Here is a 21,065-nt window from a genome sequence, read left to right on the forward strand (position 1 = left end):
CTCAGGTTCTCCTCTTGGAGATCCGATGCCATTAACACCGACTTCTCCGGGTTCTGCTCCTGTTCTCCCTCCCTTCCCTTTCCCTCTGTCTTCACCCCCTTCCTTCACAGAGCCACCCCCTCTCCCGCTTGCTGGTGGGCCCTCCCTCCCTTATCCACCTATTACCTCCTGGCCATGGGACCGTGCTCCTCCCCCTGCCCCTCTACCCCCACCACCACCACTACCATTTTGTTCTGCCAATAGTCTGCTGAGGAAAGTCCATCCCCCACCCTCCATTCTCACTACATTCTACAGAAGGTGTATCGAGAATATCTTGTACAACTGCATCACTGCCTGGTTTGGAAGCTCTCCCTCCTCAGACTGCCAAACCCTGTAGAGGATAGTGAAGTCAGCGGAAAAGATCACTGGGGGTCTCTTCTTACCATGAAGGATGATGCAGGCAAAAGACAGTAAATATACACCTCACGTAAACTCTTCTCCCAACTGCCATCTGGTCGGAGGCACCGTGGCACTCGGGCCCTTACATCCAGATTGGGCAACAGTTTCTCCCCCAAGCCATCAGGCTCCTGAATTCCCAGAGCATGTGGATAGGGGACCGTGGACTCTTATGGTGTACGTCTTAATATTTCACTGCGCTTAACTTCTATTCTAACTTGTATTTATGTAAATCTGCTCCATGGCCTTGGAGAAAAACTCTCTCGTCTTTACCGTGCGAGCATGGAATGAACGATAAATAAAGGGGACTTGACTTGACAAAGGGGTCAAGCCCAAAACGTCGGTTCTGTATCTTTATCTTTGCTACATGAAGGACACAGTTTGACCTGCTGAGTTTCTCCAGCGTCGTGTTTCTACCTCAACTGTGGTGTCCGCAGACTTTCATACTTTTAATTCTACTTGGAGATTGAGTATATCATAGAACATTCCAGCACAGCACAGGCCTTTCAGCCCATGATGTTGTGCTGACCTACTCCACAAGATGTTGGAGGGACTCAGCCGATCTTTCAGCGTCCATAGGAGACGAAGAACTATTGCCGATGTTTCGGGCCTGAGTCCTTCTTCAAGGAATAAGCAGAATGAGCCTGAACCACGAAATCTCAGCGCACATACGGTTCCAGCTGGGGGAGGAATCCAGACCCACCAAAGGTGTCCATTGGACATGATACGGGACGAGGTAGGAATTTATCATGTGCGAAAGGAGACGAAGACAGAGCTGGAAAAAGCCGACGGGGATGGGGGGGGGGGGGGTTCATAAGATCACAAGGGTTGGAGGAAGAGGGGGTTTAATGAAAGCCGGAGAAGTCGACGTTAATGCCATCCAGTTGGAGGGGGCCCAGACGGAAGATGAGGTGTTGTTCCTCCATTTTGCGGGTGGTCTCAGTCTGGCAGTGCATGAGACCATGGACAGACATGCCAGCAAGGGACTGGGACGGGGAATTGAGATGGGTGGCCACCGGGAGATCCACGCTGTTGTGGCGGACAGAGCCGAGGTGCTCAACAAAGCGATCTCCTGGTCTGCGGCCAGCTTATTCCTTGATGAAGGCCTCAGGCCCAAAATGTTGGCTATGGGTCTTTGTCTGCCATAGACATTGAAAAGGCCGCCGAGTTCCTCCAGCATTTCAGTGCATTTTTACTACAATCACAGCGTCCGCAGACTTTCGCGTTTTACTCCACAATATCCACCTGCAAGAATTGTTGCTTAACTCAATTGAGCCCTTCCCTACCTCTCACCAATCTATCTTTCTTACATCCCTCTGCCTGTCTGAGAGTAGTGAATGCAGGGAATTGCTGAAGATCTCGCAGCATCTCTAATAAAGATATATCGGTGAATCCCGCTTTACAGATATTCAATTTACAGACATTCGCTTACATGGAGGAACCCATGTAGGTTGTCGCTTTTACGAGAATTGCCTCCAATGGGTCTTTACTCAATGAACGTTCGGTTTGCAAACGGATTCTCAGGAAGGCTCTGCCTTCGTAAAGCAGGGTGTACCAAACTGCCGTGTTGGGCCTGAGCCCTCTTCAAGATGTCACACCTTGAAGAGGGTGTTACGAGCCCAGAGGACCCCAAAACCCAGCAGCAATATCTGATATTCACCAAGACAAATGGTTACTTAAACAAAACTTGCTTTTAATTGTCTTTAAACATAAAAACCGAATCACATTTTAACTTATCACTATTGACTTAACAAACTTAACCCCCTTCTAATTCTAAGTGCACGCCTATGTGTAATGTGTGTGTAAGTTCAGAAAAGTTCTTTGATTCACAGTCCGATCTCACTTCTCATTCCTCCAAGTTCACTGGTTGCAGGAAATTCTTACACTGTGCAGAGAATTTAACATTTATAAAGTTCACCAGGCTTTGGTGCTCAAAAGGTAAATGGTTACCGCTCAGGAAGGTTCATGTCAGTTTTCAGAGAGAGATTTGTTGTTCGCTGGACACCCACAACTGATTCCTTTTTTTAATCAGCCACTTCAGTGTCTTGCTGACAAAACTTGCCCCCTCAGGGTTCTCCAGATGATAACCTCTTTCTTTCAGGTCACCACAGAGTTCCTTTTTGTTTCACTTATTTCAAGTGAAACATTAGGCAGCCAGTCCTCTCCTCTTGCATGAACCACAAGGGCATTGACCAGGCTGAACTAAGAACTCACAGCCCGTCTTCCAAATGGGGTTTTCCACAAGCTTGCCAGCTTGTCCTGTTCCAGTTCCAGTTGCTGCTGCTGACTGTAAAACTGTAGAACTAATCTCTGTCTGTCTCTCTGTCTCTCTCTCTGAGAAAAAAAAAAACCCTGTTTGCCTCTCTCTGTTTGCAAAACTAGATGAACATCTTAGGACAGCAAGTTCCCTTCCAGACTGTCTGCGGCTCCGACAAGATCTTTCATCTGTTGCCTTTTGTAAACAACAACCCATTAGTAAAGTCTCTTGGGCACTCTCCAGAGCTCTTGCAAATGCTATTGGCCCCAACATGTCTAGCATGGGGCAGAGCTCCAGTATTTTAAATAAGATCTGTTTTTAAGTGTTTGTATGTGACTTCACTAACAAACCTGCCCCAATTTATCTCCCAAAAACATATCTATACACTCTGTAACAATGCAAAAAAATAATGACTTTACAATAGGGCTGAAACATTTTCTGAGGTGTTGGAACGGTCCCTGATCAGTGTAACACGGGGAGGTTCAGGAGCTTGATTGCTGTAGGAAAGTAACTGTTCTTGAACCTCGAGGTGCTGGTCTTCAGGTGTGCCTGAAGGCAGCAGTGAGAACAGGTTGTGGCCTGGGTGATGGGGTTGGGAGGTGGGATGGGGTTCCTTGATGATATGGGCTGCCTTCTAGAGGCAGCGCCTCACGTGGTAGATGGGAGGTTGGAGCCTAAATCAAATCTCCCCTCATTCTTTTGCGCCCCAGGGAATAAAGTCCTAATGTGTTTATCCTTTACCTGGAACTCAGTTCCTCAAGTCCCAACAAGATCCTTGCAAATCTCCTCTGCACTCGTTCAGTCTGATTGGTATCCTGTAGTTCGATGACTGAAAGCTCACAGGATGCGGGTAGGTGGGACTAGAGGAGAGTATTTAGTTCAACGCGGACTCGAAGGGCCAAAATGGCCTGTTTCCGTGCTGTAATTGTTACATGGTTATAATAGTACAAACTTTTTCTCACCAATGTCTTATACAACTTGGCCAGAACATGTCAACCATGCTGAATACAGTAAAATCCCTGTTATCCGGAAATCACGGAAAATCAATTACAGGTTTAAAATTGGCATGCTGCAGTGTTTGTTTCCCCAATACGCAACGTGTAATCTCAAGCAACTGGAAAGTTTACTTATCTGGCATCTACCATTCCCCATAGGTGCCGGATGATATGCCATAAGTAAGGACCAGACTTGTATCATACTATAGGCTTTTATTAACAGAAGAAGCCACCTCTACTGACCAGTGGGATAAGTTGCACCATCTGTTATACCAGTAGGGTGGAGCCAATCTACAGTCATAACCAATAGCAAGCAGTACATTACATCACTACTCTGGGTACCAGGGGTTTTACTGTATTTTGACTGAGGAAGGTCAAAGTTACAATGTTTGAAAACTAAATTAAGGAGGAAGGATCAGTAAGGTGTGGAGGGCTAAGGGCCAAATTCAGGCAAATGGTATTGGAATGGATAGGCATCTTGGTCAGCATGGGGGAGATGGACCGAAGTGCCTGTCTCCATGGTGTCTGATGAAAGACCACTACTTTTAATTTCCTTGGCAAATCGTCTCGATTTTGGAACAATGTTCATCTGAGACCCCCCCTCCCCCCTCTCCAACAGCTCCATGGGGACATCTTCAAGCTCATGTTTACTGTCATCTGATTGTATATGTACGGTACCAGAAGACCATATCCCAACAGCAGAAATAGGTCATTCAGGCTATCAAATCTGCCCTGCCATTTCATTATGAGCTGATCCATTCCCCCACTCAGCCCCACTGCCCGCCCTTCTCCCCATAACCTTTGATGCCCTGGCTAATCAAGAACCTATCAGTGTCTTCCTTAAATACACCCAATGAGCCGGCCTCCACAACCGCCAGTGGCAACACGTTCCACAGATTCACCACCCTCTGGCTGAAGAAATTCCTCTGCATCTCTATTCTAAGTGGACGCCCTTCAATCCTGAAGTTGTGCCCTCTTGTACTCGACTCTTCCACAGTGGGAAAGATCCTTTCTACATCTACTCTGTCTATGCATGAGCTCCATCACTCATTCTCCTGAATTCAAACGAGTACAGGCCAAGGGCTGTCAAATGGTCCAGGACCCTTTCATTTCTGAATCATCCTTGTGAACCTCCCCTGAACCCTCTTCAATGTCAGAACATCCTTTCTTAAATGAGGAGCCGATTTCACCCCATACTCCAAGTGAGGTCTCACCAGGGCCTTATAAAGCCTCAGCATCACATCCCTGCTCTTATATTCTATACCACTTGAAGTGAACGCCAGCTTTGCATTTGCCTTCTTCACCACTGACTCAACCTGCAAGTTGTCCTTCGGGGTATCCTGCATGAGGACTCCTTTTCCAACTTTCTCCCCATTTAGAAAGTAGTCTGCCCATTTATTCCTTCCACCAGTGTGGATGACCGTACACTTTGTGACATTCGCCACTTCTCTGCCCACTCTCTTGATCTGTCCAAGTCCTTCTGCAGCCTTCGTGTTTCCGCTACACTACCTGCTCCCCAACCCACCTTCGTATCTTCTGCAAACGTGGCCCCAAAGCCATTCGTTCCATATACCACTCGACGGAACAGTTTCTCCGGTCATCGGAGCAACATACACACCAAGGACAGAGCAAAATAAATAAATATTATTCTTAAATAGTCAGTCACAGATGGTTAGTATGAAACGTTTATCAGTATTTCAACAGCCGCACTTGTTTTCCCTTTTGAAAAGTAGGTTATTCGGTGATTACAAGTAACCATCAATATCAAGTCAGGTCAAGTACATTGTCATCTGACTGTACAAGTAGAACCGGAGGAAACAGCGTTCTCAGGTCCAGCAGGAACTGCTCACTAACCATCCAACACTCTAATTCGTACAAAACAATATTTATTTTTATAGATAAAGTATTTGGCCTGCATATGTATTATTTGTACGTGTGCTTTGTCTGGTTGTGTGTCTGCGTGTTTGGCACCGAGGAGTGGAGAACGCTGTTTCACTGGGTTGTAATTGTGACACTAGACTTGACTATTTCATTAACACCAGTGGTTGTCAACCTTTTTCTTTTCATTCACATCCCACTTTAAGGAATCCCTAGGCCATCGGTGCTCTGTGATTAGTAAGGGATTCCTTAAGGTGGGATGTGAGTGGGAAGGGAAGGTTGAGAATCACTGCTCTGGACCCAATTGTTACTGAAATATATGGCTTGAGAAAAATTGTCATTGGCCCATTTCCTTTGGAGGTATGAAACCATGCACATAAACGAGTCAATGAGGGACGATTCAAACAGTGGTTTTCAAGCGAATTCTTTCCACCCTCATCACACCTTAAGCAATCTCTTACTAATCTCAGAGCACCGATGGCACAGGGTTTACTTAAAGCGGGATGTGAGTGGAAAGAAAAAGTTGGAAAACCGCATTATTTACATGTTCAAATTATATCACATTTGTCACCATCCAGAACACACTTGAGCCCCTGTGGTGCCCACTATTCCCGAAGATCTCCCATCGTACCAGTGGACACTGCATGCTCCTTCCCCAGGATACATGGCCACAGATATAGCCCTAGAAGATGGGCAGGCAATAAGTCCAGCTGAACCCTCGATTTCCCAATGCCTTAGGAACCCAATGAAACATCATCTCTCTAGTTCATAGTGCACACACACACAAACAGACACACACAGGACACTACACACACAAACGACATATGTACATAGTGATGCAAAATAAATATATATAAACATAATTTACGGGTTTCTAGGGTACATGGATGGGAGGGATTTGGAGGGCTATGGACTGAGAGCAGGACAGTGGGACGAGGCAGAAAGATTAGAAGGGCCAAAGGGCCTGTGTCTGTGCTGTAACGTTCTATGGCTGGTCAACAGCTCCATGATCGTTTCCAAGCCGGGCAGTCCTGGTTTTATCTTCCCGTATCTCTTCCTTGAAGGTAGTGTCTTAAAGATACTGTGTGCTGGATGGTCAGGGTCCTCAATGATATTCTGAACCCCCTTTAAACACTGCTCCCCGTCGATATCATTAATAGAGAGAAGACCCCAGTGATCTTCTCAGCAGTTTTGATCACCCTCCAACCTGATGGATTCTCAACTACAGTTCCACACTATGGATCTTGGATTTCAGTGAGGATTGGTATAGCCTCTCCTCCACAATCTCCTTCAGTACCAGAGCACCACAGGGCTGTGTTCTTAGCCCCCTGCTCTACTCACTTTACACCTACGACTGTGTGACTCAGTACAACAGTAACACCATCTACAAATATGCTGACGATACCACAGTAGTGGGTTGTATAAAGGAAGGGGATGAGTCAGCTTACAGGAGGGAGATTGAAAACTTGGCTGAATGGTGCACCAACAACAACCTCACACTCAATGTCACCAAAACTAAGGAGCTGATTGTAGACGTAAGGAAAGAAAACCAGAGGTGGACGATCCAGTGGTCATTGGGGGATCAGAGGTGGAGAGGCTGAGCACATTTAAGTTCTTGGGAGTCACTATCTTAACACAACACACCAATGTCATCGTGAAGAAAGCACGTCAGCGCCTCTATTTCTTCAGGAGTTTGTGGAGGTTAGATATTGCACCAGTTGCATTATAGTCTAGTATGCGGACACCAATACCGCAGAGAGCAAAGCCCTACAAAAGGTAGTGGACACAGGCCAGGATATCACAGGCAAAACGCTCCCCATGTTTGAGTACATCAACAGGAACACTGCCTTTGGATAGAAGGAGCGATCATCAAAGACCCTCACCACCCTGCACATGCTCTGTTCGCTCTGCTGCCACCAGGTTCAGTCAGCCTCTACCCTTCCTCTATCAGACTCCTTAATGACAAACTCAAACAGAGACTCATTTACAGACCCCTACTTGTGCACTTTATTGATTTTCTTTGCTCTCCCTGTATTGCACAGTCAGTTTGTTTACATTCGTTATCTGTTTAAAGTTCTTTGATTAGTTACATGTTTACGTGGTGTGATTTTACACGACCAATTAGTGGTGATTCAGCCACATCCACAGGAAAAAGGAATCTCAGGGTTGTATGTGATGTCGTGTATGTATCTGACAATAAATCAGAAATCTGATGCAGCCAGCCTGGATACCCTCTATCGTGGTCCTGTAGAATGTTGTCCAGAGACGGCGCCGTGACCTCACTCAATGTGTTCCACCCACAGAGTGATCTATATTCCAATTTATAACTCTGAGGTGGGCGCCTAGTTGGCCAAGTGGGGTCAATCCATCTGTAACGTGTTCTGTCTCACTGTGAGGCACCACCCCTTCATCTTCTTGGGGGAGAAAGTTGAGGACGGGTAATGAAATGCTGGTCTTTGGTGGGCAAAGGCTCAGAAGACGAACACATTGGAACATCCCACTACCTCCAGATTAAAGGAGTAGCCATGGGTCCCCGCATGGGTCCCAGCTATATCTGCCTATTTGTGGGTTTTGTGGAGCAAAAGATACTCCAAGCCTACACCAGCAAGACCCCCAACTCTTCCTCCAGTACATCAATGACTACATCGGGGTGCCCTCATGCACCCGCGATGAGCTCATCAATTTCGCAGCCATTTTCCACGCTGACCATATAACCATATAACCACTTACAGTACAGAACAGGCCAGTTCGGCCCTACTAGTCCATGCCGTAACAAATCTCCACCCTCCTAGTCCCACTGACCAGCACCCGGTCCATACACCTCTAGTCCCCTCCTATCCATGTAACGATCCAGTCTTTCCTTAAATGTAACCAATGATCCCGCCTCGACCACGTCTGCCGGAAGCTCATTCCACATCCCCACCACCCTCTGCGTAAAGAAATTTCCCCTCATGTTCCCCTTATAATTTTCCCCCTTCAATCTTAAACTATGCCCTCTAGTTTGAATCTCCCCCTTTCTTAATTGAAAAAGCCTATCCACATTTACTCTGTCTGTCCCTTTTAAAATCTTAAACACCTCTATGAAGTCCCCTCTCAATCTTCTACGCTCCAGAGAAAAAAGCCCCAGTCTGCACAACCTTTCCCTGTAACTCAGACCCTGAAATCCTGTCAACATTCTCGTGAACCTTCTCTGCCCTCTCTCTATTTTGTTTATATCTTTCCTATAATTTGGTGACCAAAACTATGCACAGTACTCCAAATTTGGCCTCACCAATGCCTTGTACAATTTCATCATGACCTCCCTACTCTTGAATTCAATACTCCGATTTATGAAGGCCATCATTCCAAATGCCTTCTTCACCACACCATCTACCTGAGTATCAGCCTTGAGGGTACTATTTACCATAACTCCTAAATCCCTTTGTTGCTCTGCACTCCTCAATTGTCTACCATTCAATGCATATGACCTATTTAGATTTGCCTTTCCAAAATGTAACACCTCACACTTATCTGTATTAAATTCCATCAGCCATTTCTCAGCCCACACCTCCAGCCTTCCTAAATCACCTTTTAATCTACGGTAATCTACCTCACTGTCCACAACACCACCAATCTTTTTATCATCCACAAACTTGCTTATCCAATTCTCCACCCCTACTTCCAGATTGTTAATATATATAACAAACAATAGTGGACCCAGGACCGATCCCTGAGGAACTCCACTAGTCACCGGCCTCCAACTGGACAAACAATTTTCTACCACTACTCTCTGACTCCCTCCATCCAACCACTGCTGAATCCATTTCACTACCTCCTTATTTATACCTATTGCCTCCACCTTTTTTCCTAACCTCCTGTGGGGAACTTTGTCAAAAGCTTTACTAAAGTCCAAATAGACAACATCCACAGCTTTCCCTTCATCAACCTTTTTTGTAACCCCCTCGAAGAACTCAATCAGGTTTGTCAAGCATGATCTACCCCTGACAAAACCATGCTGATTACTCCCTATCAGTCCCTGTACCTCCACAAATTTGTAAATAGCATCCCTCAGAACACTTTCCATCAACTTGCCCACCACAGACGTCAGACTTACAGGCCTATAATTCCCAGGTTTGCATTTGGACCCTTTCTTAAACAGAGGAACCACATGCGCCACCCTCCAATCCTTTGGTACCACCCCCGTGGCCAGTGACATCCTAAATATCTCTGTGAATGGCCCCACTAACTGTCCACTAGCCTCCCTGAGTGTCCTAGGGAATATTTTGTCTGGTCCGGGAGATTTATCCACCTTTATCTTTTTTAACATAGCCATCACTACCTCCTCGGTTATCCTTATATGCTTCATGACCTCCCCACTATTTTTCTTTACTTCAACTGGTTCAACATTTTTTTCCCTAGTGAATACTGAGGCAAAGAAATCATTCAAAATTTCCCCCATTTCCTCAGACTTCTCACTCAGCCTACCCTCGCTATCTACAAGGGGTCCAATTTTATCTCTCACTAATCTTTTACTTTTAATGTACTTATAGAAACCCTTTGGATTTATTTTTACTCTGTCAGCCAAAGCCTCTTCATGCCTTTTTTTGGCCTTTCTAATTCCTTTCTTAAGATTCCTTCTACACTCCTTGTAGTCCTCCTTCAACTTCTCAGTTCCCTGCTCTTTATACCTCTTGTACACCTCCCTTTTTCTCCTAACCAAATTTCCAATATTCCTCAAAAACCAAGCCTCCCTGTGACTTCCAGCCTTTCCTTTGATCCAGACTGGGACATAACTACTCTGTACCCTCAAAATTTCTTTTTTGAATATCCTCCATTTTTCATTAACATCCTTACCTGAAAATATCCTGTCCCACTCAATACTCCCCAAATCCCTTCTTAATCCTTCAAAATTTGCTCTTTTCCAATCCAGAACCTCAACTTTAGGCCCCTCCTTGCTCTTCCCTAAAACTACCTTAAAACTAACAGAGTTATGATCACTAGACCCAATTGGTTCTCCAACATTAATGTCCGCTACCTGACCTAGCTCGTTCCCTAACAGGAGATCCAGTATTACACCATCCCGAGTCGGTTCTTCTACTAACTGATTTAGAAAACAATCCTGAACACATTTAATGAACTCCAACCAATCCAGCCCTCTAACCGTATGGGTATCCCAATCAATGTGTGGGAAGTTAAAATCTCCCATGATCACTACCCTAAGATTTTCACACATATACGTTATCTCCCTACAAATTTGTTCCTCTAATTCCCTTGGCCCATTTAGTGGTCTGTAATACACCCCTATTAGCACCTTCTTGCCTCCTCCACCCCTCAATTCCACCCAAACAGCCTCACTGGTCGATCCCTCCATACCATCCTGCCACCTCACGGCAGTAATGTCCTCCTTAACAAGCAGAGCAACTCCTCCTCCTTTTTTACCCCCTGATCTATCACATCTAAAACAAATGTATCCCGGAAAATTAAGTTGCCAGTCCTGCCCCTCCTGTAGCCAGGTCTCACTAATTGCCACAATATCGTGACCCCAAGTATCTATCCATGCTCTCAGCTCATCTACCTTGTTCACTATGCTTCTTGCATTAAAATATATGCATCTCAGAGAATGACGCTCACATATATTCTCTTTTTTACCTTCTACCCTAATCTTCATCCTACCTTTATTATCTTTTTTATTCCTAGCTAGGTGGCCATACTCCCTGGACACTGCTCTCACCCTTTGTTCCCCTGACCTCAAACTCACCTGGTCCATCTCTGATAACGCTCTCCCTTTTCTGGAACTCTTGGTCTCCATCTCAGGAGACCGATTCTCCACTGACATTTATTATAAGCCCTCTAACTCCCACAACTACCTGGACACCCTGTCCCCTGCAAGGTCTCCATCCCCTTCTCTCAATTTCTCCATCTCTGCCACATCTACTCCCAAGATGTGTTCTTCCAGTCCAGAGCTTCTGAAATGTCTGCCTTTTCCTACAAACATGTCTTCCCCTCCACCACTATTAACTCAGCCTTCACCTCCATCTCCTCCATTCCCAGCCCATCTGCCTGAGCCCCCCTGCCCCTAGAAACAATAAACACAGAATCCCCTTCATCCACACCTACCATCCCACCAGCCTCTGCATCCAACACATTATCCTCTGGAATTTCCAGCACTTACTAGAGGACCTCACCACCAGACACATTTTTCCTTCTCCTCCTCTCTCAGCCTTCCATAGGGCTGTTCCCTCCGTGACTCCCTTGTGCACTCTTCCCTCCCACCTATCGCCCCCCCGGCACCTTCCACTGTGGTCATAGGAGGTGTAATACCTGCACCCATCCCTCCTCCTTCACCACGGTCTGAGGTACCAAACAAACCTTTCAGGTGAAGAAATAATTCATCTGTAAGTGTCTCATCCTGGATGTTCTCGTAGACTCTCAAGGACACCATAGACAGCAATGCTGTTAGACGCAGGTTATCCTCCTCTACCTGAATGAATCTCAGGAAGTTTTCAAAGTTCAGCAGCCAGAAGTTAAAGGCTTTGAAGGCTGTAGCTGACTGTGGGTCGATATCAAGTTTTTCTGGCCGAGTTAAACGCTCCATCCCTTTCAAAAAAAATTCCTTTTGCTAATAAAATTGTAGAGCTCGTCGAAAGAACCAAAGACTTGTTGATCCAAACCAAGGCTTTTATTAGCAAAAGACCGGAGCTCTTCACAGGTGGCCGACCAGTCCGGAATGATCCGACCTGGCTAGGGACACAACCCTTTAAGGCCCAAACAATAGGTGTGGCTTAGCTCTCAGCCAATCGCTGTAAGCACAGTCTAGATACAGTAACTATATACACTATGTACATTGGTGATAGATCTGTACTATCACAATCTGTACCTCCAAAGAACTCATTTACTGCATCCGGTGCCCCCTCTGTGGCCTTCTCTACATCGGAGAGACCGGTCGCAGATAAGGAGATCACTTCACATAGCACCTCCTCTCCATCTTTTAGATTGTAGGTAATTTTTTTCTAATGGGATACACTTGTTCATTTCTCTGACCCATTGTTGTATTTTTAAGGTTGCTTCCGTTTTCCACGTTAACATTATCCATTTTTTTGCTGCTGTGAGTGCGATCAGAGTAAATCTTTTTTGAGCCCTGTCTAATTTTAGGCCTAATTCTTTGTCTTTTATGTTGTTTAACAGGAAGATTTCTGGATCTTTTGGTATGTTTTTTTTTGCAATTCCGTTTAATATTAAGTTTAAATCCTCCCAGAAAGTTTTCACTTTTGTACATGTCTAAATTGCGAGTAATGTTTTTCCAATTTCTTGTTCACATGGAAACATCTGTCTGACATACAGCAACAGACTCCTCAATGACAGATTCAATCGGAGACTCGTTTAAGAACTCTGCGCATTATTTATTATCCAATGTTCTGCATTGCACAGTTTGTTTGCAGGTCTTCCTTGTCGACAACGTCTCTTTTGCATGAGTACAGTTTCCACTAACGATAAGGTAGAAATTCTACCTGGCCCACAGGAAAAAAAAAAGAATCTCTGGGTTGTATGTGAGAAAGGGTGTGTTGGCATTGGAGAGGGTTCAGGGAACGATACCAGGAATGAAAGGGATAGCATGTGAGGAATGTTTGTCGGTTCTTGAACTTGTTATGAGCCCAAAGGACCTCAGAACTCGGCAGCAATAGATATTCACTAAGACAAATGTCACTTAAACAAAAGTTGCTTTTAATTAACCTTAAACATGAAAACAGAATCAAACTTAACTTTATTTTTAACTTCATCTAACTTAACCCCCTTCTAATTCTAAGCGCTCGTGTATGTAATGTGGGTGTATATTGAGAAAAGTTCTTTGGTTCACAGTCCAATCTCACTTCTCATACCTCCAAGTTCACTGGTTGCAGGCAATCCTTAGACTGTGCACAGAATTTAACATTTATGAATTTCACCAGGCTCTGGTGCTTGAAGGTTCTTGTCAGTTTTGTAGAGAGAGATGTGTTGCTCCAGGACATCCACAACTGATTCACTTCCATCAGCCACTTCAGCATCTTGTCCCCTCAGGGTTCTCCAGATGATAATCTCTTTCTTTCAGGATACCACAGAGTTCCTTTCTGATTCTCTTATTCCAAGTGAAACACCTCACCTCTCTCTCTCTCTCTCTCTCTCTCTCTCTCTCTCTCTCTCTCTCTCTCACTGTGACGTGACTCACCCACAGATTGCTTGCAAGAAAACATCTGACCTTCTCCACCAAACAATAGAAGGCAGTCTTCTGGTTCATCTGTTGTTTTTAGGAACCCATCAGTGACCTCTAAGCATGTCAAAAGCCTTACGAAAAGGTATCAGGAGACAAGATGTCTCTTGCTGTTTGCTTTAAAGACAATAGTCCATTCATTCAATTCAATTAACACCTATTTGTGAAATCTCCATATGCACTCGTCACAATTCTTGCAAAGTCACTGTGGATATGAATTCTCCAGTATTTCAAATTAGATCTGTTTTAAAGTGTGTGTATGTAACCTACTCTATCTTTCCCTATTTTATCTCCCAAAAATATTTCTACATATTCTGTCACAAACTGCAGTTGTTGGAATACAGAAGGATGGAGGGAGCGTGGGGGGGCTCGTGGAGATATCTCAAATGCTGAAAGGCCTGGACAGAGTGAATGTGGGAAGGGTGTTTCTCGTGGTTCGGATTCTAGGACAAGAGGGCATAACTTAAGGGTAAAACAGAGATGTGGAAAAATTTCTTAGGTCAGAGGGTCATGAGTCTGTTGCCACAGAGGGCTGTGGAAGCGAGGTTGTTGGGGGGTATTTAAGACCAAAATTGATTAGTCAGGGCATCAGGGGAGAAGGTCGGGCAGTGGGGTTGAGTGATAAGGATGGTTAGATGGCAGAGCAGACCTGATGGGCCGATCGGCCCTCTTCTGCTCTGGTGATCTTGTGATGCGCTCTGACAATAAACCTGAACTTTGATTTGGCGAGGAACGTTATCTGTGATTTCTCCTCCTTTCCCACAGATCAAGACAGCAGTGATGGAAGTGACCAGATGTTCCCCCTGACAGCTCTGCAAGATTCCAATGACACCGACTCATCTTCCTCCGGAACCTGTCCCAGTGAGTCCGCCAAGGGAACGGGTTCTCACACGGGCTGGGCAAGACTTCTGCTCAGCAGGGCGGGGTGGGTGTGGACTGGAGGGAACTCACTGGAGAAGTGATTATCAGGCAGAAGGAGGTAAACAGGAAGAACATCATCTATGAGCTTTCCCGTTCAGCTCTGTCCAGCTGTTCCACTGTGAGGGTCGCCTACCGTAGAACATTACAGCACAAAAACAGGCCCCTTCGGCCCTTCTAGCCTGTGCCAATCCATTTTTATGCCTGGTCCCACTGACCAGCACCCAGTCCATAGTTCCCCATATCCCTCCCATCCATGTACATGTCCAAATTCTTCTTAAATATTAAAATTGGGCCTGCATTCACCAGTTCAGCTTGTTCCACACTCCCACCACTCTCTGCGTGAAGAAGTTCCCCCTCGTGCTCCCCTTAAACTTTTCCCCTTTCACCCTTAATCCGGTCCTCTGGTTTGTATCTCACCTACCCTCAGTGGAAAAAGCCTGTCCACATTTACTCTATCTATTCCCCTCATAATTTTAAATACCTCGATCAAATCTCCTCTCATTCTCTGATGCTCCATGGACCTAACCTGTTTAACCTTTCCCTGTAACTTTGTTCCTCAAATCCCGGGAACATCCTAGTTTAAATGTTAAGTTTTAAAAATTTAAACATGCAGCACGAGTCCACGCCCATTGACCTACACATTTCGAACAGTGGGTGGAAACCGGAGCCCCTGGGGAAAACCCACGCAGACACGTACCAACTCCTTATGGACAACATGGGATTCGAACCCCGGTCCAGGTCACTGGCGCTGTAAAGGTGTTGCACTAAACGCTACACCAAGCACTTAATTTTCTCTGCACTTTTTGACAACCCCTTTACATTTATTCCCCCCCCCCCCTCCAAATATACAACACGTCACATTTGTCTGGATCAAGCAACTGTCATCACGATGGCTGTTTCAGTAAATGAATGCTGTCGTGAATATGGTCCCGGGCAATTGAATCTCTCCTTATGGACTAACCCCACCTCCCCATCTCTGTAGTAAACCTGCTGAACCTCTTCTCGACCTCCGAAGCCAGTATTTCCTTTCAAGTCAAATCAAGTTTATTGTCATCTGATGGTACAAGAACTACCTGACAAAACAGAGTTCTCTGGAGACCAGATCTGCAAGCAGAACCCCCATTTTAAATTTAATTTTAATGCTACACTATGGTGGAAGGCCTCTCTGGTCCATGAAGCCAATGACACCCAATTAATATACCACTTTGCTTGCTTTTGGAGGGTGGAAGGAAACCGAACCGCCAGGGGTAAATCCACGCAGACACGGAGAATGTCCTTACAGCCTACTGCGAGCGCCGGATTCGAACCCAGGTTGTAGCCGCTGTGACAATGTTGTACTTGGCGTGCAGCCTCACCAGTGGCCTGTACAGTTGCAGTAGAACCACTGTGCTCATGAATTCAATCCCTCCAACAACAAAGGACGACATCCTATTTATACTCTTAATTATGAGGACCAGAAATAGGCCATTCAGCCCATCGAGTCTGTCCCATCATTTCTTTATGAGCTGATCCATATTCCCCACTCAGTCCCACTGCCCGGCCTTCTCTCCATAACCTTTGATGCCCTGGCTAATCAAGAACCTATCAATCTCTGCCTTGAATACACCTAATGACCCGACCTCCACAACTACCTGTCGCGTCAAATTCCACAGATTTACCAAACTTTGGCTGAAGTAATTCCTCCACATCTCTGTTCTAAGTGGACATTGTGCCCTCTTGTCTTTGACTTCCCTACCATGGGAAACAACTTTGCCAGATCTTCTCTGTCCAGGCCTTTCAACATTTGAAATGCTTGTACGAGGACCCCCTCATTCTTCTGAACTCCAAGGAGTGCAGTCTGAGAGCCATCAAACGTTTCTCATATACGAATCCTCTCATCAAAATACCTCAATCAGTATGAATTAGAAACAACGTCTCCTCCTCGCTGATTATTAACAGAGACACACCCCAAGGATGTGTGCGTAGCCCACTGATCTACTCATTATGCGCCCACGACTGTGTGACCAGGCACCATTCTGATGCTCTCTTGGTGATGACACCACAGTTGTCGGCAGAATCACAAACGGCAATGAGGAAGTGTACAGGAGGGAGGTGGATCAGCTCGTTGAGTGGTGTCACTCCAACAACCTTGTACTCAACGTTAGCAAAACCAAGGAGATGACTGTGGACTTCAGGAGGGAGTCAGGGGAACACGTCCCAGTCCTCATCGAGGGCTCAGTAGTGGAGAAGGTCAAGAACTTCAAATTCCTGGGTGTCAACATCTCCGATGATCTGTCCTGGAGCCTCCATGTCGATGCAGTCACGAACAAAGCTCGCCAGCGGCTATACTTTGTGAGGTGCCTGAGGAGGTTCATTATATCACCGAAGAATCTCGTAAACTTCTGCAGGTGTACCGTGGAGAGCATTCTGGCTGATTGTATCACTGCCTGGTGTGGAGGCGCCAACTCTCAGGACAAGAAGAAACTCCAGAGGATTGTTAACTCGGCCTGCGACATCACAGGCATTGGACTCCACTCCACTGAGGACATCTACATGAGATGGTGTCTTTAGAAAGCAGCCTCTGTCCTCAAAGACCGCCACTAGCCAGGCCATGCCCCCTTCACACTGCTACCATTGGGGAAAAGGTACAGGAGCCTAAAGACGAGCACCCAGCGGCACAAGGACAGCTTCTTCCCCGCTGCCATCAGATTCCTGAATGATCAAAAACATGACCTTACTTTTTTGTACACTGTTTTAAACATTTTTATTTATTGTTGTAAAAGTGGTTTATTATATGAATGTTTAGACTATGAAACTTGTTCATGACAATAATTTCTGATTCATTCCTGGAATCTTTCTTGTAAATGCCAACACCTCCATCTTTAAATAAGGATCCCCATTATGTACACTACTCTGAGTGAGGTCCCACTACCATCTCATCCCCGCTTTTGTATCCTATCCTTCCAGATATGAAGGATATCTTCACCACCGACTCAACCTTGAGGTTGGTTTTTAGGGCCTCCTGCACAAGTTCTTTTGCACCTCTGAACTTTCAATTTTCTCCCCATTCAAATCATATTCCGACTCTGCTTCCTGTGGTAACCAGAATGTCCAGGGATGATTTCTTGATGCACAGGCGGTGAATGGGAGTTTGATAATTTCCACAGTGCAGCCCGGTGGAGATGAAAGCGACCAGATGTTACCACTGGCCCCAGAGCCCGACTTGGATGAATCCGACCTCAGCAAATATCCAATCCTCGATCTCTCCGACGGTGAGTGACCAACTCTAGTGATGTTCCCCAGTCAGTGAGTGACCAGTGAGTCCGGCAGAGATCTCATTGCCAAGCACTCTGTCAGTGAAATGGAAATGAGCGGTTTAGTGTCACATGTGCCGAGGTACAGTGAGAAGCTTTGTCGTTGTGTGTGCTATCCAGAGGTGTCAGCCCATCCTTAAGTACGACGGTTAAAAATGATGATGAATTGTCATACCCATTGTACAATGGATATATAGACCAAGATTCCACTTAGACATCAATAAAAATATATTATGCAAAAAATAAAACCATAAGACACAGAAGCAAAATAGGCCATTCAGCCCATAGAGTCTGCCCCACCATTTAATCATCATCTAATCCATTTTCCCACCCAGCCCCACTGCCCAGCCTTCACCCTATGATGCCCTGGCTAATCAAGAACCTATCAATCTCTGCCTTAAATACACCCAATGATCTGGTCTCCTCAACCCCCTGTGGCAATAATTGCCACAGATTCACCACCCTCTGGCTGAAGAAATTCCTCTGCATCTCTGTTCTAACTGGATGCCCTTCAATCCCGAAATTGTGCCCTCTTGTCCTGGACCTTCCCACCATGGGAAACAACCTTTCTACATCCACACTGTCCATGCCTTTCAACATACGAAATGTTTCCATGAGAATAATGCAGACGATCCTTCTGTGGTATCGAAGAAGTCCCTGATCAGTGTAACAAGGGGCGGTTCAAGAAAGAGCCTGTTTCCTGTTGAAAATAAACTGTTCTTGAACCTCGAGGTGCTGGTCTTGAATCTTAGTAGCAGAGAACTATGGATTACTACAGCATAGAAACAGGCCATTCAGCCCATCTAGTCTGTGCCAAGGTATTTTTCTACATAAATTCACTAAACTGCACTTGGACCATTCCTCTCCATACCCCTCCCATCCATGTACCTGTCCAAACTTTTCTTAAAGGTGAAAATTGAGCCCGCATTCACCCCTTCAACTGGCAACTCTTTCCACACCCCCTCCACTCTCTGTGTGAAGAATTTCCCCCTAAATATTTCACCTTTCACCCTTAACCCATGTCCTCTGGTTTGTATCTCACCCACCCTCAGTGAAAAAAAGCCTAGTTGCATTTGCTCTATCTACATCCTTTATCAAATCTCCCCTCAATCTCCGACACACAAGGGAATAAAGTCCTGACCTGTATAACCTTTCCCTGCAACTCAGTTCCTGAAGTCTGGGTAACATCCGAGTAAATCTTCTCTGCCCTCTTTCTATCCTATTGATATCTTTCCTGTAGTTCGGTGACCAAAACTGCACACAATACTCCAAATTTGGCCTCACCAATGTCTTATATAACTTGACCATAATATCCCAACTCCTGTACTCAATACTTCGATTTATGAAGGCCAATATGCCAAAAGCTCTCTTTTGGAGAGCTATTTACCTGCGATGCAACTTTCAGGGAATTTTGTGTCTGTATTTCCAGATAACTCCTCAGTGCCCCGACCATTTACTGTGTACGTCGTACCTTGATTTGTCCTTCCAAATGCAACACCTCACATTTGTCTGCATTAAATTCCATCGGCCATTTTGTAGCCCATTTTTCCAGTTGGTCCAGATCCCTCTGAAGAAATTGAAAACCTTCTCTGCTGTCCACAACACCTCCACTCATAGTGTCGTCTCCAAACCTGCTGTTCCAATTTACCACATTCTCATCCAGACATTGGTCATAGACTTGACCTCTATCAAGTCTCCTCTACCCAGCACCGATCCCCAACGCCCACCACACATCACAGGCCTCCAGTTGGAGAGGCAATGATCCATCACTACTCTCTGGCTTCTCCCATCTAGCCAATGCCTCTTCCAGTTTAATACCGCACCATGAACAGCGAGTAACTGAACCTTCCTGTCTAACCTCCCATATGTGAGCTTGTCAAAGGCCTAGCTAAAGTCCATGTCGACAAGCATCTTTCATTAACATTTCTGTCATCTCCGTGAAAAGCTACGTTTGATTAAACACGACCTACCCTGCACAAAGCCATGTTGACCACCCCTCATCAATCTTTAAGTATGCAAATATTTGAATGCGCTGGTATTTCTGAACCTTATTCACATCAATTTATATTTAAGTGGAATTCTGGTTTATTACAGAGATATAATGTACCGATTTTAAAACATTTGTTAGAGATTTGGACTAAAAGAAATTTATTAATAGGCTCAAAATATCGGTTCAAGCCCCAATCTCTCAAAATAAATTGATTCCTTTTTCATTGAATAATAGATTTTTAAGAGAGTGGCAGATTAAAGGAATAAAGTCATTGCAGGATTGTCTTGAAGAGGGTAAACTTTTATCATTTAATCAACTTAGAGAGAAATTTGGAATTTCAGTTTATTATCAAATTAGAGCGTTAGTGAAAGATAATTTTGGAAGAGAAATGAAAATTCCTAAGTTAACGAAATTTGAGTTTTTGATTTCTCGTTCATTTAATAAGGATTTTATTTCTGTTGCAAGACACTATGGATAAAATAAATTTAGATAAATCTAGGATTAAATGGGAAAATGACTCAATTTGCGATATTAATCAGGCCGATTGGGAGATTATGTGACTAAATTGCTTAATGTAAGATGCAGTTTGGTTAATTATAATTTTTTGTATCTGACTAAATATGGATTTAGTCATTCAGAAATGTGTTTTAGATGTGGATTATGTCTGCCTGTCCCGCATCGGACTTGTCAGCCACAAACGAGCCTGCAGCTGACGTGGACTTTTACCCCCTCCATAAATCTTCGTCCGCGAAGCCAAGCCAAAGAAAAAAAAAATGTGTAGGAACATTTTTACACTCAATTTGGCTTTGTGATAAGGTTCAACAAATTTGGCATAAAATTAGGGAATGTTTAAGATCCAATTTTTGTTAGATCCAAATTTCTTTTTGTTGGGTTATACTGTTCCATTTATGGATTTGGGGTTAGATAAGTTTCAGACAGCATATTTTTGTTTAGCGTTGGCTGTAGCATGTAAACGTGTTGTGATTTCATGGAAGGACGAAGTTGAGATAAATGTAAATCGTTGGCAATAATGAGCTGAGTTCCTGTATTTATATGGAGAAAATAAGATATA

General features: G+C 44.8%; 1 protein-coding gene across 1 annotated transcript in view; it reads left to right on the forward strand.

Annotated features, from left to right (window-relative positions):
• The window catches only part of LOC138751967 (uncharacterized), a 115,747-nt gene that overhangs the window by 11,467 nt on the left and 83,215 nt on the right, over positions 1-21,065 (forward strand). Inside the window, exons 2-3 of the mRNA XM_069915041.1 lie at positions 14,555-14,650; positions 17,857-17,961. Of these exons, the coding sequence (XP_069771142.1) occupies positions 14,555-14,650; positions 17,857-17,961 (201 nt within the window). The remainder of the gene's footprint in view (positions 1-14,554; positions 14,651-17,856; positions 17,962-21,065) is intronic.

This window comes from Narcine bancroftii, chromosome 1 (genome assembly GCF_036971445.1).
Source record: "Narcine bancroftii isolate sNarBan1 chromosome 1, sNarBan1.hap1, whole genome shotgun sequence".
NCBI classification, from domain to species: Eukaryota; Metazoa; Chordata; class Chondrichthyes; order Torpediniformes; family Narcinidae; genus Narcine; species Narcine bancroftii.